The following is a 14,489-nucleotide window of genomic DNA, read 5'->3' as shown; positions in this document are numbered from 1 at the left end:
TGGAGGCAGATGGGGAGGGAGGACGATGAGGAGAGAGGGACTATTGCAGTATGGTTGGGGGCTGATGGAAGTAATCCTGGAGGAAAAGAAGGAGAAATGGAGGGTGTGCAAAAGGGAGGGTGCGTCTGAGCAGTGGGAAGCCAGAAAAGGTGGGGTCAAGAGGAGGGGATGGTCTTGGAGAGCACAAGGGCTTGCCTGCTCTGGAAAGAATGCTTATTTGAACTTTACAACCACTCCAAAAAGAAAGCACTATCCCCCCCTCCTCCTCCCATTTTATAGAAGAGGAAACTGAGGCTCAGAGAGGTGAAGGAACACGCCAAGGTAACCCATCTGCCAGAATAGGACTTCGATCCTTGTGGGGAACCCACGGTCCTCTTACCCTCTCCCGGGCTCCAGGGGCTTCCGAACAAGACCCGTTTTTTTTTTTGAACCCTTGCCGGATGCCCTTTGGAGAGCCGCGGGGTGGTGGGGAGGCCCCACAGAAAGCGAGCGGGGCGGGGTGCCCCCCCCACTCCCCCCAGCCGGGCCCTAGCTCCGCCCCCGGTGGCGCGGCGGGGGTGGGGTGGGGGGACCGGGTGGAGAGCCCGGTGTAGGCGGGGGTCGCGCGGGACTGGCAGAGGCAGCGGCGGCGCTGAGTTTGGTGTGCGGCCCGCGCTCCCCAGCGTCCGCGCCGGGTCGTCTGTGCCCGCCGTGCCGGTTCCGACATGACCGCCACCGCCCTACGGTCCCGGCCGCGACCGCTGCCCGTGTTCCTGCTGCAGCTGCTGCTGCTGCTCGGCGGCCGGGCGCACGCAGACAGTAAGGTACGCGCGCTTCTCCCACCCAGGTCACAGCTCTGCGGGGAGCCGGGCGCGAGGGGGCGCTGTGGCTGGGTGTGCGGGCCCAGGAGCGTGCCCCCGGACGGGAGCTGAGGGACCCGGAGAGGGGACACCCGAACTGGGGCTTGGTGCGAAGCCGCAGGGAACGGGATCCCAGGAGAGAAGCGCGTGGGGGAAGAAGCGCGGGAGATGGCAGGGGTGCTGGGAACTCGGAAACTGAGGAAGGGGCCCTGGAACCCAGTCCGGTGCGGAGAGTGGGTCAGTACTGAAACCCAGGATCAGAGAAAGAGAGCCCTGGGAAACAGGGAGGGGGCTAGCCGGGACATGCAGTCCCTAGCCTAGGGAGGGGCTTTCCAGGAGGGCTGGGCAGGGAAGCTGGGGAACTGGCTGAGGGTGCTGTGAGAGGCTGACCCACGCGGGGCATACCCTTGCTAACAACTTCCCGGGGACTCTGGGTTTGAGCGGGCCTGGGCCAAGGCTTTCAAGCACGTTGGGCTGGTTCCTAGCCTGACCCCCGGTGCTTCTGCAAGGAATGGGCTGAATTCCCTGCAGGAGGTGTTTCTAGAAGTGGCCTGAGCCATTCTCTGCTGTGACTAAGAGGATCTGCTCTGGTGTTAAGCAGACCTGGGTTCAGATCCCACCTCCACCGCTCATAGCTGGGAGACCTTGGATTGGTGACTTCACCTCTCCGAGCCTCCGTTTCCTCACCTGTAAATGTGGGGATACTAATGGTACCCACTCCCTGCAGTTGAAGGTCTCTGGATTCAATAAGATCATGCCTGTAAAATGCTTCACATAATACCTGGTGTCTAGGAGGTGCCCAATAAATGATACTGTGATTATGGAATCTTATCCAGGAACCTCAAGAGGGTGTGTGATCTGGAATGCAGAGAAAACCAGCACTGAGGGTCCAACAGGTGTTCTGGGTCAGAGGTGCTCTTGACGGTGCTCTGGAAATAACTTGATGAGGAAGGAACTGGGAGACCGTGAGCCAGGAGAAGGAAGTAGGGCCCGTGCTCACAGGTTTCTCTCCGTGTCTCTCCAGCCTCTGCCTGGTGGAAGGTGGGACTGCCCTCTCCACAGGCAGGGAAAGAGCAGAAGCCACTAGCCACTCAGTCAGTGGAAGAGTGTGGGCAACCACAGTCCCTCTGCCTGAAGATTTGGCTTAGGGCACGAAAGGACACGGGCTGCAGTCCACACCGTGTGCTCCAGAGGCAAGTCCCTGCCTCTCTCCCAGCGTCAGTTCCCCCATCTGAAAAACTGCCTGCCTGATTTGTGGGATCCCCTGACCTGGCTCAGATATGGGAACAATTGAGCTGAAAATCTCAGGTGATCTGAGCAGCTCTTCCTGCCTCTCATCTCTCTGGCTGGGAGTGAAATTCGGTCCCGGGCATCCTCTGAGCCATGCAGGGGGCTGTGGAGCTTGTACAGGGAAGGCTCACATTCAAAACAAAGCAAAGGGAAAGAAAACCCAACCCCCTGTTTATGTAGTGACTCAGCCAAACATTGCTAGGTCGGGGGTGTGTGTGTGTGTTTAGTTGTCCCAGGGCAAGCTAGGGCTGGTGGGACAGGGAGGCATATCCTAGGGTAAGGATGAAGCAGCTGGGTCACTCGGCACAGCCCCCTCACACCCCCGTGCAGCCAGCTGGGAAAAATAAAAACCAAGTGATGGATGAATTTACTCCACATTCCTCAGCACAGCCGGACTCCTGCTGGCTCTGCAAGGAGAGCTGTTTTCATTATCACTCCCTCCCCCATAACAATCCCTCTTTCCTTTCCTAGCCTGTCCCGTTTTCCCTAGGGGGCGGGGTGTTGAGCCCGTGAGGGGCTAGCCTGGGGGGCCGGGCAGTTGGAGCCTATCTAGGGCTCTAAAGGGTTAAGTCAGCCCTTCCTCAAGCTTCCTATCCCTGGGAGGTCAAGCCTCCCCTCCTCCCCAATATGTTCTGGGGTACAGGGTACAGGATACAGGGGCAACTCTCTCCACAGAACTCTCTGGTTTCTGCCAGCTCCTTGCTGAGTGCGTTTTAATTTTGTGTTTATGGCAAGGTCTCTTCTAAGCAGAATTCAGAGTTTCCATCTAAGGAAGTACTTTGTCCAGCCTGGGAGTGGAAGGAGGAGCTCACAGCTCCCCTGATATTTCTGTGGGGCTGCCCAGCAAGGAGATGAGGACAAATGGGACACCAAGGCACGGTCCCAGAGACCTCTTTTCACTGTGTGACCCTGTAATGTGGCTGAGACTTCCCCATCTCTGCCTCCGTTTCCCCACCTGTGAAAGGACTGTTGGCACCCTGCCTCCTCCTTGCATCCGGCAGGGAAAAGCAGATCTTCGGTCTGTCCTGCAGCTGAGCAGGCACCCGAAGACAGAGGGCCAGCCAAAGCCTGTGGAAGCTGGGCCAGAGGAGCAGGAGGGGCTGGAGCAGGTGGGCGGTGGTGTCCTGGGCTGGGTCCAATGTTCTGGGCTAGGCCAGCCCCGGGGGCTTAGGTGTTGCTGTGCCTCGGAGGGGGCTTCCGCCCGTGGGTGTAATTGGAAACAGGCTCTGGAGCCAGGGAGGACTGCTGTGCACTCAGAGAGGGTGGCACCCAGCCAGGCCCACAGGGTGTCCCTGTGGGGAAGGTCTTGCCCCAGCCCAACACTCCCATTGGCTGAGGCAGTGGGGACAACGCTCCGAGGAGCATCCTGTGTGCCAAGCCTCATGCCTAGTACTTACATCCAGGGTCTGACACAGCTCTCCCGACAATTCTCTGAGGCATCCATGATTCCTCTCCTTTCGACAGACCTGAACACTGAGGCTAGAAAGAGTCAGGCCAGAGCTTATCAAATATTCTAGGCAGAGGGAGCCGGAGGAACCTTTGGTGGGCATCCAAATGGCCACTTTATAAACAGCACCCGTGCCTACACCCTACTCTGGAGAACCTGAGTCAGGGGGTCTGGAGTAGGGTCCAGCCATCTGCATTTTCCAAGTGCACCCTGGTAATTCCAAGGCACCTCTCCTGGTGAGAACTGGCAGGGGCGATACGGAACCATGAAGGTTTGTGACGCAAGAAAGGAACTTAGATCATCAAAGAGGAGCTTTTGGAAGATGAATCTGGCAGAGAAGAGGTTGTTGAATTGTCCAGGTAGTGGTTCATGTGGTCCGAACCAGGGCAGTGGCCGTGGAGTGGAGAGCAGTGGACAGAGATGAGAGATTCAGGGGGGAGAACTGGAGGGGCACAGGGGCCCAGAGGTCTGTGCTAGGAGGGAGGGGATGTAGACAAAGGTTCGGGAGAAGGTGCTGGGCCCAATTTTGGATGGCTTAAGGTTAGGGTCCCTGCTCAGCTGGCAGTGGACTCTAGGGGAGATTGCTGCCTGTTGGAGGTTGTGAAAACTTCCTTGCAGTGAGCCTGGGCTGGCTATGAGAGAAAAGGGAAGAGACCCAACCCCAAATGTTTGGCTTCTGGAACATTTCATAACTTGAGCCCCCTCAAGCCCCACCCTGGCTGGATTTATCCATTTGTCTTTTTCAGAGCAATCTCAAGTACACCCTCTTGCCATCTCCTTGGGGGATCTCCTTGCAAATATCTAGGGACTTTTTAAAGCACAAGCCACCACACTTTTGGGGGCTTTGGCAGCATGTGCACTGAATGAGGTTGCAGAGAGAGATGGGGTCTGAGGTTGGGATTTCCTGCTCAGCAGCAGCTCCAGTCTTCATGCCGAAAGCAGAGTGGGGAAGGTCCAGGGGGAGCCCCAAGTCCTCTGCCCCTCACAGCCCAGCCCATGGCCCCTTTCTCGGCAGACCTATCTGTCCAAGCTCTGTCACTGGTAGAGAAGCCCTTGCCTAGTAGCTGTGGGTGGTCATTGGAAGGGACAGCATATAAACCAGATTTTGGAATCAGGTTGTGCCGTGTCACCCTGGGCAAACCTCTAGTCTTCTCTGCTGCCCAGATTTCTCCTCTCCAGATGGGGTTGTGGTGAGAGCAAAGAGAGATAGAAGATGATCTGGAATGTGAGGGAGGGTTGTTGGCAGCAAATCGTATAGCAGTTGCTGCTCAGAGAGCAGTCACCCTGTACCAGGCCCTGGGCTGGGCACTCTGCATGCACTGGCTTGTTTTAGCCTCACAACCAGCTTACGTCAGAGAGACTCCTATCCTCCCCATTGGGGAAGCTGAGGTTCAGAGAGGTTGACGGTCTTTTCCAAGCACACAGGCAGGAAGAGTGGGAGCTGGGATTGAAGCCCAGGCCTGGCCCTTCACCACTCTGCTGCCTTCTCCAAGTTCCACATAACTCAGTAATCACAAAATGTAGGGCCATGCCCGCACCTGCCACCGAGGTGAGGGGCAACAGTGGTGGATAGGTGGTGGTGGGAGGCTTGGCCTCGGCCTGCGAGGCCTGGGCTCCTGACAGGTGGGGGAAGGAGCAGAGGCTTTCTTCTGACGTCAGGCCAGCCCTCGTCAGGATGTAGCATCTCAACTGAGGAGGGAAGGAATGTCACAGCCTGATGTGGCGACTGCTGTTGGCTGTGCGTGTCTGTGTGTGTATACTCTCTGGCCTGGTCACACGGAACACACCCACATCTACCTGCTGTGGGGAAGGAGGGGTGGCAAGGTCTCTCTGCAGAGGTGAGAAGGAGGACCCCAGGAACCCCTAAGCGATGGCTTGCTAGAAGCAGCCTAATGAATGTGCTGGACCCCAAGCCTGGCAGGGCACAAGTGCCCTACAGTGCCCAGAGTACACTTTGGCTCACAGAGGGCCCAGGACAAAGCTTTCACCAATAGCTGTCCCCTTTCCTGTCCCCTCAACATGCTCGCCTCCCCCTCCACAGGCAGAACGCCTAAGTCTACAGGAAAAGTAGGCCTTCTGCCTGTGCAGTCCACCCCACCTGGGCTCCAGGCCCCCCAAACAAGCCGTTTGATGGCTCCGAGGCTGTTTCCTTGTCCGTAGGACACTGCTAAGAATGTACCCACGTAGAGAAACAAATGGAGAAACAACCCCATTTCAGGATTATTGAAAATAATGATAGCAGCGACAACACACAGAATACTCTGTGTGCGCCCAGTCCTGGGCTTAGCACGCGACTGGTATTACATCTCCTGGTCCTCAGGCAGTCCTTTCACAGATAGGTACTAGTAGTATCCTTATTTTACGGATGAGGAAACTGAGGCACAGAGAGGTTAAGTAATCCTCCCAAGAGCGCATAGCTGTAGGTGGCCCAAGGCTGTGTTGCTAACCACTCCACCCACTTCCCCAGCACCTAGTGAGTGCTTGGTAAATGCTTGCTCCTGGGCTCCATGCCCCCAGGCTCGCCTCCTCCCGTCTGTGGCCTGTCCATCTGTCCATGCGCAGCCCCAGACCGAGTGAGCTTCCTATGGTCAGAGCTGACCCTGGCTCTTCTCAGCTTAAAACTCTTGCATGGAATTTTATTTGGATTGATTGTAAAGTTTTGAAAATGGGTGGTGGTGATGGAGCACAACACAGAGAGTATAATTAACAGCACTGAATTATATATGTGAATGTGGTTAAAAGGGGGAAATTTGGGGTCATATATATGTTACTAGAATAAAAATTAAAAGATAAAACATAGGGCTCAACAGAGCGAGCCCTATTGTAGATGATGGGCAGTAGTTAATAGTACAGTTATAAAAATGTTCTTTCATGAATTATAACAAATGTACAACACTAATGCAAGGTGTTAATAATAGGGTGGTTTATGGGGGAAAATACACCAAATGTAAACTTTGTGCTATAGTTAATAGTATAATTTTATAACATTCTTTCATCAATTTTAACAAAGGTATCACACTAGTGCAAAGTACTAATATTGGGGGGTATATTTTCTATAAGATTTTTCTGTAAACCTCTAACTTCTTTAAATAAATTAGAAAAAACCTCACACACACACACACACAAAACACAAAAACCCTCTTCCATGGCTCCCAGTGTTTTCAGAAAGAAGCTGAGACTCTCAGCATACATTTGGGTCTCTCCACAAGCTGGGCTCTGCTGCTCCCCAGCTTCACCTCCTGCCACCCCAGGCACCCCTAAGCACCAGCCATCACAAGCCACCTCTACAGCCCCCAAAGTGCCAGGTTCTCACTTGCCTGCACACGTCTTACTTGCTGTCCCTGGAATGTCCTTCTCCTCCTTAAGGATGACCTCCAAGGGCACCCTCCTCGGAGCAGCCTCCACCAGGGTCCTCCTTTGACCTCCTAGGGCTGCCTGTGCCAAGTTCTCCCATGGCTGAGAGACCCAGGTGTGCCTCCATCTATTTCTCCTGCATCCCCAGCCTTCACCCAGGGTCTGGGAGAGGCCACCTGCTCAAACAGGTGTCTTTTACAGCAGAAAGAGCATGCCTATGGCCCTCGCCCCAGGGTCTCAGGACACTGGTGGACACCGGGCTTGGCTCAAAGCCCAAGGGGGCTATGAGCTTACCTGGCCCTGGAAACTCTGTGAGAGCTGAGTAGCCCTGAGGCCTGAGGTAGTTGTTGATTGAGCCACAAGCTGCATCCCAAGGGTGTAGGGAGGATCCCAGGGTGGACAGGCTGAGCCAGCCAGCGGGGAGAGTGGTTGGGGCTTCCAGAGTACAGCTGGCACGTCAGGCAGAGTAGGCTGGAGGCACCTGCTGCTGATCTCACAGGGCTGACTCCTGTTGGCACCAAGTCCTGCTGCCTCCAGTGACCAATGACCACATCTGGACGTTGGAAGCATGACATCCTGGGATGGGATTGAAGGAGAAGAGGGCAGGGGAAGGGAAATCCCCAATGGGGTGTCACGTTTTCTCCTCCGCTCCTCACTATGAGAAGTCGGGGTAGAGAAGTCCTTTTACCGGTGGGGGAGCAGAGGCTAAGAAAGGTTACAGGACCTGCTTAAAGTCATGCAGTACGTGGAGTAACACGTCTGGAGGAGAAGCAGCATCAAGCAGAGATTGCTATGTGGAGTCAGGTCTGAAGTTGGAACTGCTGCGTTGAAGCTGTATGACCTTGGCACATGGCTTCACCTCTCTGAGCCTCCATTTCTTTAACTGTATTAATGTTTCTTTACCTGTATTAATAACTCACTATGTGCCATGTTTTGTTCTTTACCCATATTAACTCATGTAATCCTCACAAAATCCCGTGAGGCAGGAGCCCACTTTACAGATGAAGCAAGAGAGGTGCAGAAAGGCTGAGTTGCCCGTGGCCCCACAGGCTCGTAGCCCAGGCTCCAGACACCACGCTCTTCACCCTGTGCTCAAGTGAGTCTGCAAAATGCAGACTTGTTTATCTAACAGAGGTTTCCAGAACGCCTACCACAGGCCAAACAGGCACTGTTCTGGGGATAGGCGGGAATAGGACAAAGCCCCTGTCCCTAATGGGCAGTGGAGTGAGAGCCAGAAAATGAGCAAATACCTCTTTCAGTGGTCATAGGTACAATAAAGAGAATCAAAGCCACTGGGCAAGAGGACAGAGAGCAGCAGGGGCTGGGAGTCAGGGAAGGTTTCTCAGAGAAGGTGACGTGAGCAGGGAAGTAAGCGATATGAGGGAACGAGCCACGGGACTATCAGGAGGATGAAGGTTTCAGGCTGAGACCCACACACGTGCAAAGGCCCTGAGGCTGGAGAGGAGTGAGACCGCAGAAGGGAAAGGCCATAAGAGGGGTTGGGAGGAACGGGTCAGCTCATATAGGCTTCAAAAGCTGTAAAGACTGTGGAGGTTTACACTGCCACCCCTACCTCTACCCCACCCCCACTTTTATTAAATGCCATCAAGTGTTGTAAGCCTTAGCGCAGTACCTAGAATGTAGTCAGTAGTCGGTAAAAGGTTGCCCTTGATATAAATATATATATGTATTTTTAAAGATTTATTTATTTTTTAATTTCTCTCCCCTTACCCCCCCACCCTGGTTGTCTGTTCTCTGTGTCTATTTGCTACATCTTCTTTGTCCGCTTCTGTTGTTGTCAGCGGCACGGAATCTGTGTTTCTTTTTGTTGCGTCTTCTTGTTGTGTCAGCTCTCCGTGTGTGGCGCCATTCCTGGGCAGGCTGCACTTTCTTTTGTGCTGGGTGGCTCTCCTTATGGGTCTCACTCCTTGAGTGTGGGGCTACCCTACGCGGGGGACACCCCTGTGTGGCACAGCACTCTTTGCGCGCATCAGCACTGCGCGTGGGCCAGCTCCACACGGGTCAGGGAGGCCCGGGGTTTGAACCGTGGACCTCCCATGTGGTAGGCGGATGCCCTAACCACTGGGCCAAGTCCTCCGCCTAAATATATTTTTTAAAGACTTATTTTTTATTTATTTCTCTCCCCTTCCGTGTGCCGCCCCCCCCCCTTGTCTGCTATCTGTGTCCATTTGCTGTGTGTTCTCCAGTGTCCGCTTGTGTCCACTGCACCCAGAATCTGTGTCTCGTTTTGTGGCATCATCTTGCTGTGTCGGCTCCCGTGTGTGCGGCACCATTCTTGGGCAGGCTGCACTTTTTTCATGCTCAGCGGCTCTCCTTACGGGGTGCACTCCTTGCACGTGGGGCTCCCCTACACGGGGGACACCCCTGCATGGCAGGGCACTCCTTGCGCGCATCAGCACTGCGCATGGGCCAGCTCCACATGGGTCAAGGAGGCCCAGAGTTTGAATTGTGGACCCCCCCTGTGGTAGACGGACGCCGTAACCACTGGGCCAAGTCTGCTTCCCCCATTGATATTTTTAGTGCTCTCATTATGATGATTAGGCCTGTTTCCCTGTAAGGGCTGTTCCCTCCTCTGCCTCCTGCAATCCCCTCTTCCCCCACCCCACAGGGCTGGGTTCTGCCACCTTGCTCCTCCCTCCAGCCGGTAGCCCTGGCCGGCTGCTCACAGGAGCCCCTCTTGCTCCCTCTGCAGCAGCTGTTCGGTGATGTGGACCAGGTGCGCATGACCTCGGAGGGCTCCGACTGCCGCTGCAAGTGCATCATGCGGCCGCTGAGCAAAGACGCGTGCAGCCGGGTGCGCAGCGGGCGGGCGCGGGTCGAGGACTTCTACACGGTGGAGACTGTGAGCTCGGGGACCGACTGCCGCTGCTCCTGCACCGCGCCGCCCTCCTCGCTCAACCCCTGCGAGAACGAGTGGAAGATGGAGAAGCTTAAGAAGCAGGCGCCTGAGCTCCTCAAGGTAGCCTTGGGGGGTGAGGGTGGGGACAGGAGCACCAGCTGTGTGTGTGCCCATCATGAGCCCGGAGCCAGGCTGTCCCTCCATGAAAATCCCACCCGTTCTGGGAGACAGGTGCTGTTAGCATCCCCATTTCACATGTGAGGAAACGGGGCCCATGCCCGGAAGCCACTTCTTCCCCAAGAGCCTTCACCTGTAAGTGAAGGGGGCGTGATTCTTCAGCTAATGGCTAGTTTAGCTCAATCCAGCCCCTCTGCCTCTGTTCCAAACCATTTTATCTGCTAGTGCCTATCCTTAGTATATATGTCTAAGGAGAACTGTGACACCTGTGGTATTTTGTTTCAAGCACCACCTGCACGTCAGATGATGTAGTTCTCTAACTCTTTAAGCCAGTTTGTGAACTATGGAATCACCATTGTCATTTTATAGGCAAGAAAACAGGTTTAAAAGTGGTTAGGTCACGTGCCCAAGCTTACATAATGACAGGCAACCTCAAGCCTAGACCATACTTTGGTGTGTTTAGGAAAAGGCTCCTCTCTGGGTAGGCAGATTAGAAAGAGGCCCCACACCTGGGGTCCTAGCCCTGTGCCAGGGCCCACCACCAGGACCCATGGCTTGGGTAGGTACAAGTATGCTAAAGCTGAGTCCCCACAGCAGCCAGGTCCCTCGGTGCGACGTGTGCGATGGTCAGCTGCTGCTGGGCCTGGAGAGCCTAGGGTTGAAACCCAGATCGCGCTGTGTCCCAAGCATGCATTCTAACCCATCGTGCTCTTTTGGCTTTTTCTATAAAGGACTGGATTGTGTGCTGTCTTTTGAGAGTCTTTTCCTTTTATAAATTCTTCTAAATATTCGAGGGTCTTTTCTACCTGTTTGATGTCAAGAACTGTGAAGGGTCTGAGATGTTCCCCTACTTGCAAGTCAGCCTACCAGTTTCATGGGTGTTGAAGCCTCCAGGTCAGAGACGAAGGACTTTATTACTCAGCGCAATAGCAGGAGCCAAAGTCTCTGCATTTTCATGCCTAGCTTCAGTTCCCACAGGGTAATGCAGCGGGGCAGGATAACACCTGCACTCACAGCGGGGTGTGCTGCAAGAGAGGCACCTGAGCTGAGAGAATCTGGATCTTTTATGATGGGCACCAAGCATGCCTACCTTTTTGCTCCAGAGGGAGGTTCTCTCTCTCTTCCAAGGCAGCTTGCTATACAATCAGGTGGCCTAGGACAAAGGCAGTCAGTGCCTCTGCAAGTAAGACTTACAGAAAAGCAAGCGGCTCTTAGGCCTTAGGGAATTCTCTCCCAATATTTAGCTAAGAATATTTTCTTTAAGTTTATCTTTAGTTTCATCTTTGTAATACCTGAATGGATGCCAAGACTTTCGAAGTTAGGAGGGGTGTTGCATTTTAGGACAAATGGCCTCTTGACAACTTGCAAGTCCCTGGGCCACACTGCCTCCCGGGGGCCTCACGGAGATCCTACAGACCGAAGACCTGTCTTCAGTTACAGGGACAGACCCCATTTCTGCTCAAGTCGACTTCTCAGCAACAGATTGTGAGCATGCTTGTCATGAGGATTCATGAAGTCCTTGTATTAATATAAATGCTGGCTAATTTAATCCTTGCCACACCCTGTGGGGAAGCAATTTACGTCTTACTCTTACTTGTGGGGAAGTCCCAGAGGAGGGTGGTGACTTGCCTAAGATCACACAGCAAGATCTGAACCCAGAAATTATCTGTCATGTCCTTTTGCCCACTGGAGGCATCACCAACCAGGTCTTTCAGCCAGGAGTCTGTTGTCCCTTAGGCCTTTTCAAACACAGCATCCTTGGGGACCCTCATTCAGCCTTACAAACTGGAGGGGGGTGATGGTGCGAATCACGCAGCAGGTGGGGTCAGAGGAGGAGGAGGAGGAGGAGGCATGGGAAGAGGAGAAAGGGGGAGGAGGAGCAATATCCCGCCTCATTAATATTCCAGGGACAGGAGTGGGGTGAAGGGAAGCCCATGGCAGGCAGCACCCACCCTGCACCCCAACTTCCCCTCAAGCTAACTCCCACTAGCATTTGGCCTTAGTCGCATGGTTCTTGGTGGGGGGTGCTGTTGTGGAGCCCCGCTTTCTTGAGCAGACTTGCTAAGGGTGTGCCTCTCACCCCTACATTCCTTCTCCTGCTGGACATGGGCCAAACCTGTCCCCACCCTTGAGGAATCCCACAATGGCAGTGTGATCAGTGCTGAGCCAAGGGACCTCCCAGGGACTGTGGGAGCCCCAAGGAGGGAATGACATTAGAACTGGGCCTTGGGGGGTAAATAGGAGTCTGCCAGGCAGAGAAGGAATTCAGGTTAAGAATGAGTGGCGTGCCCATGGCGCAGGATGCCTCCCTGTCTTCTCTCTGCTCCAGCCCACTGGCTGCCAGTCCATTCCTCTAACAGCACTTCTCAACCTCTCCGTGGTGAAGGACCGGTTAAAATATTTCCAGTCTGTCGTGAACCAATGCTTTGGTAAAATATTATAGCAATTAATTACTGGAAAAATGAAATGAAACAAAAACAGACTTACAGAATACAAGTCCAATGTTTTATTATTAGAGTCAACAGTCCAATGGCCGTAAGGTTTCTAAACCCTTATTCTCATTTACTGTAATTATTTCATCACAGACCACGAGCGGTTTGGACCAGCGCTGGTCCACAGACCACACTTTGAGTAGTGCTGCTGGCACACGTCCCATTTCTGCTCACCTCCTGCTCTTTGCACAAGCCGTTCCCTTTGTCCCCGACCCTCTTTGCCTAATGTGTGCTTCTCCCTCAGGGCTCAAAGTCAACTTCCTCCCCGCAGCCTACCCTAATCCACACCATTCCCTGCCACTACTGATGTGGGCACCTGGTGCCCTGGCTTCGTTCCCTGAGCCTGCGGTGGACTGTGAGGGCCCGGTCCACTCATCACCTCCTTAGTAACTGCTAAGGAGGAAACATCTGCTGAGGCAGAAGAGGACGGCTGGAATGCCAGGCTCAGGAGATGAGAGACCCGCGTGGGCCATGGGGAGCCTCGGGGAGAGACGCAGTCAAGGTCATGCTTGGGGAAGCCAGTGCGGAGGCCAGGAAAGTGGCAGGGTGACGCTGGGAGGTTCCACGGAGCCCCCTGGAATAGCAGCTGTTGCTGCTGCTGATCATGAAGCCTTTGCTGTGTGTCCCCTCTGTGCTGCGTCCTCTAGACATTTCCGCTCCTCACCAGTTCACAGAGAAGGAAGCCGAGGCACAGAGGAATCTCTGTGCGTGATTCTCCAGCGGTGGGTTCCATGGCAGCCCCTCCAGGCCAGGCAGAGTTCCGGGGGAGCAGGGAAGGCGGCGTGGGGCCCCCGCATCTGCTTCCACCAGAACCTTCCGCCTTCTTTTGCTGTTTTAGAGATCGGATTCCGTTTGGGGTAAAGCCTCCCTGGTTTTAAAAAGTTTGAACACCCCTGGGAGAGTGGAAGTAAAGCTGTTTTGTACACAGCTTGCCAGGGCCAGAAGGAGCTCTGGCCTGTTCAGGCCCTGAGAGAAGCGGCAGGGCTCGGAGTGGGGCGGTGTGCAGGGCGGGCTGGAGGAACAGCCTTTCCCCAGAAGCCGGGGAAGGCTGATTTCCTCATTGGCCCGTTGTGCCATGGTTTCCCCCACACTCGCTGGCGTCTTGACCATCTGGAGGGCAGTGTCTTATGCTGGCGAGGTGTGATGGAGAAGGGAACAGAGACCTGGGCGAGGCCGGGAGAGTGGGCATCTGCTCCACACTCGGCCTCTGGCCTGCCGTGAAAGCCTGGCCCCTTTTCTGGGCTTGTTTCCCCACTTGAACACAAGACAGGAGCAGTAAAGCATGATAGGAAAGAGGTTGTAGCTGACATCATTTGGAGTTTTGCTCCCGGTTCCGTAACAGCTGGCCGGCTGCGGGCAGGTCGCTTCGTCTCTCTAAGCTTCAGCTTCTCAATTTGTAAAATGAGGGAAGAAGGCAGTCCATACCTTGGCTTAGTTTGAATCTCTAGAAGTCTCTTAAGGTAAGTGTGTTTGCACAAGTGATGACGAGAAACTGGTCGTGGAGTGGGAGAAGCAGGGCAGGGAAGGAGAAGACGCCAAGCAAGGGTGCGCTCAGGACCTCGGCGGGATCCTCAGGAGAGCGCAGGAGGGTGAATTCCAGCGCAGCCTGTCCACCTCGGGCTGGGGAGTGAGGCTCTTCTTAGACACCCAGGCCAGTCAGGCACTGCCTAAGGGCCACCCCAGAAAGCTGTACTCCCAGGCACTCTGGGGGCAAAGCAGCTCCAGTAGCACAAGGGTGGTGGTCTATGCAGAGAATGGATGCAGGCCATTGAAGGGGATGGGTACAGAAAAGCGGGAGGGATCCCAGGGGCTCTGGATGGAGCTCCTTGGGTGCCCACTGCACACCTTGTGAGGCTGTTGCAAGGAATAAGTGAAGTACCTCTTAAGTCCCCAGCACAGGCCTTGGCACCTGGTAAGTCCTCAAAAGAAGGAATCTTGCTGTTCTTGTGATTATTAGTGGGCTGGGTCTGATGAGCACCCAAAGTCCAAGGAGCCCTGTCTGACCGTCCGGGGTTCAGGAGGTGTTAGCC

General features: G+C 54.6%; 1 protein-coding gene across 2 annotated transcripts in view; it reads left to right on the top strand.

Moving 5' to 3' along the window:
- Nucleotides 1–14,489, top strand: part of OLFML2A (olfactomedin like 2A) — a 35,485-nt gene that overhangs the window by 6,155 nt on the left and 14,841 nt on the right. The window contains exons 1-2 of one of the 2 annotated variants that reach the window (XM_004463409.5): nt 531–803; nt 9,644–9,910. In XM_004463409.5, the coding sequence (XP_004463466.1) occupies nt 705–803; nt 9,644–9,910 (366 nt within the window). In that variant the 5' untranslated portion in view covers nt 531–704. Of the gene's footprint in view, nt 1–530; nt 804–9,643; nt 9,911–14,489 lie in introns of those variants that run through there. The other variant, XM_023590220.3, reaches the window with a different exon arrangement.

Source organism: Dasypus novemcinctus, chromosome 8 (assembly GCF_030445035.2).
Source record: "Dasypus novemcinctus isolate mDasNov1 chromosome 8, mDasNov1.1.hap2, whole genome shotgun sequence".
Classification (NCBI taxonomy): Eukaryota; Metazoa; Chordata; class Mammalia; order Cingulata; family Dasypodidae; genus Dasypus; species Dasypus novemcinctus.
Note: the sequence above shows the minus strand (reverse complement) of the source record. Positions and strands in the feature narration are given on the sequence as shown.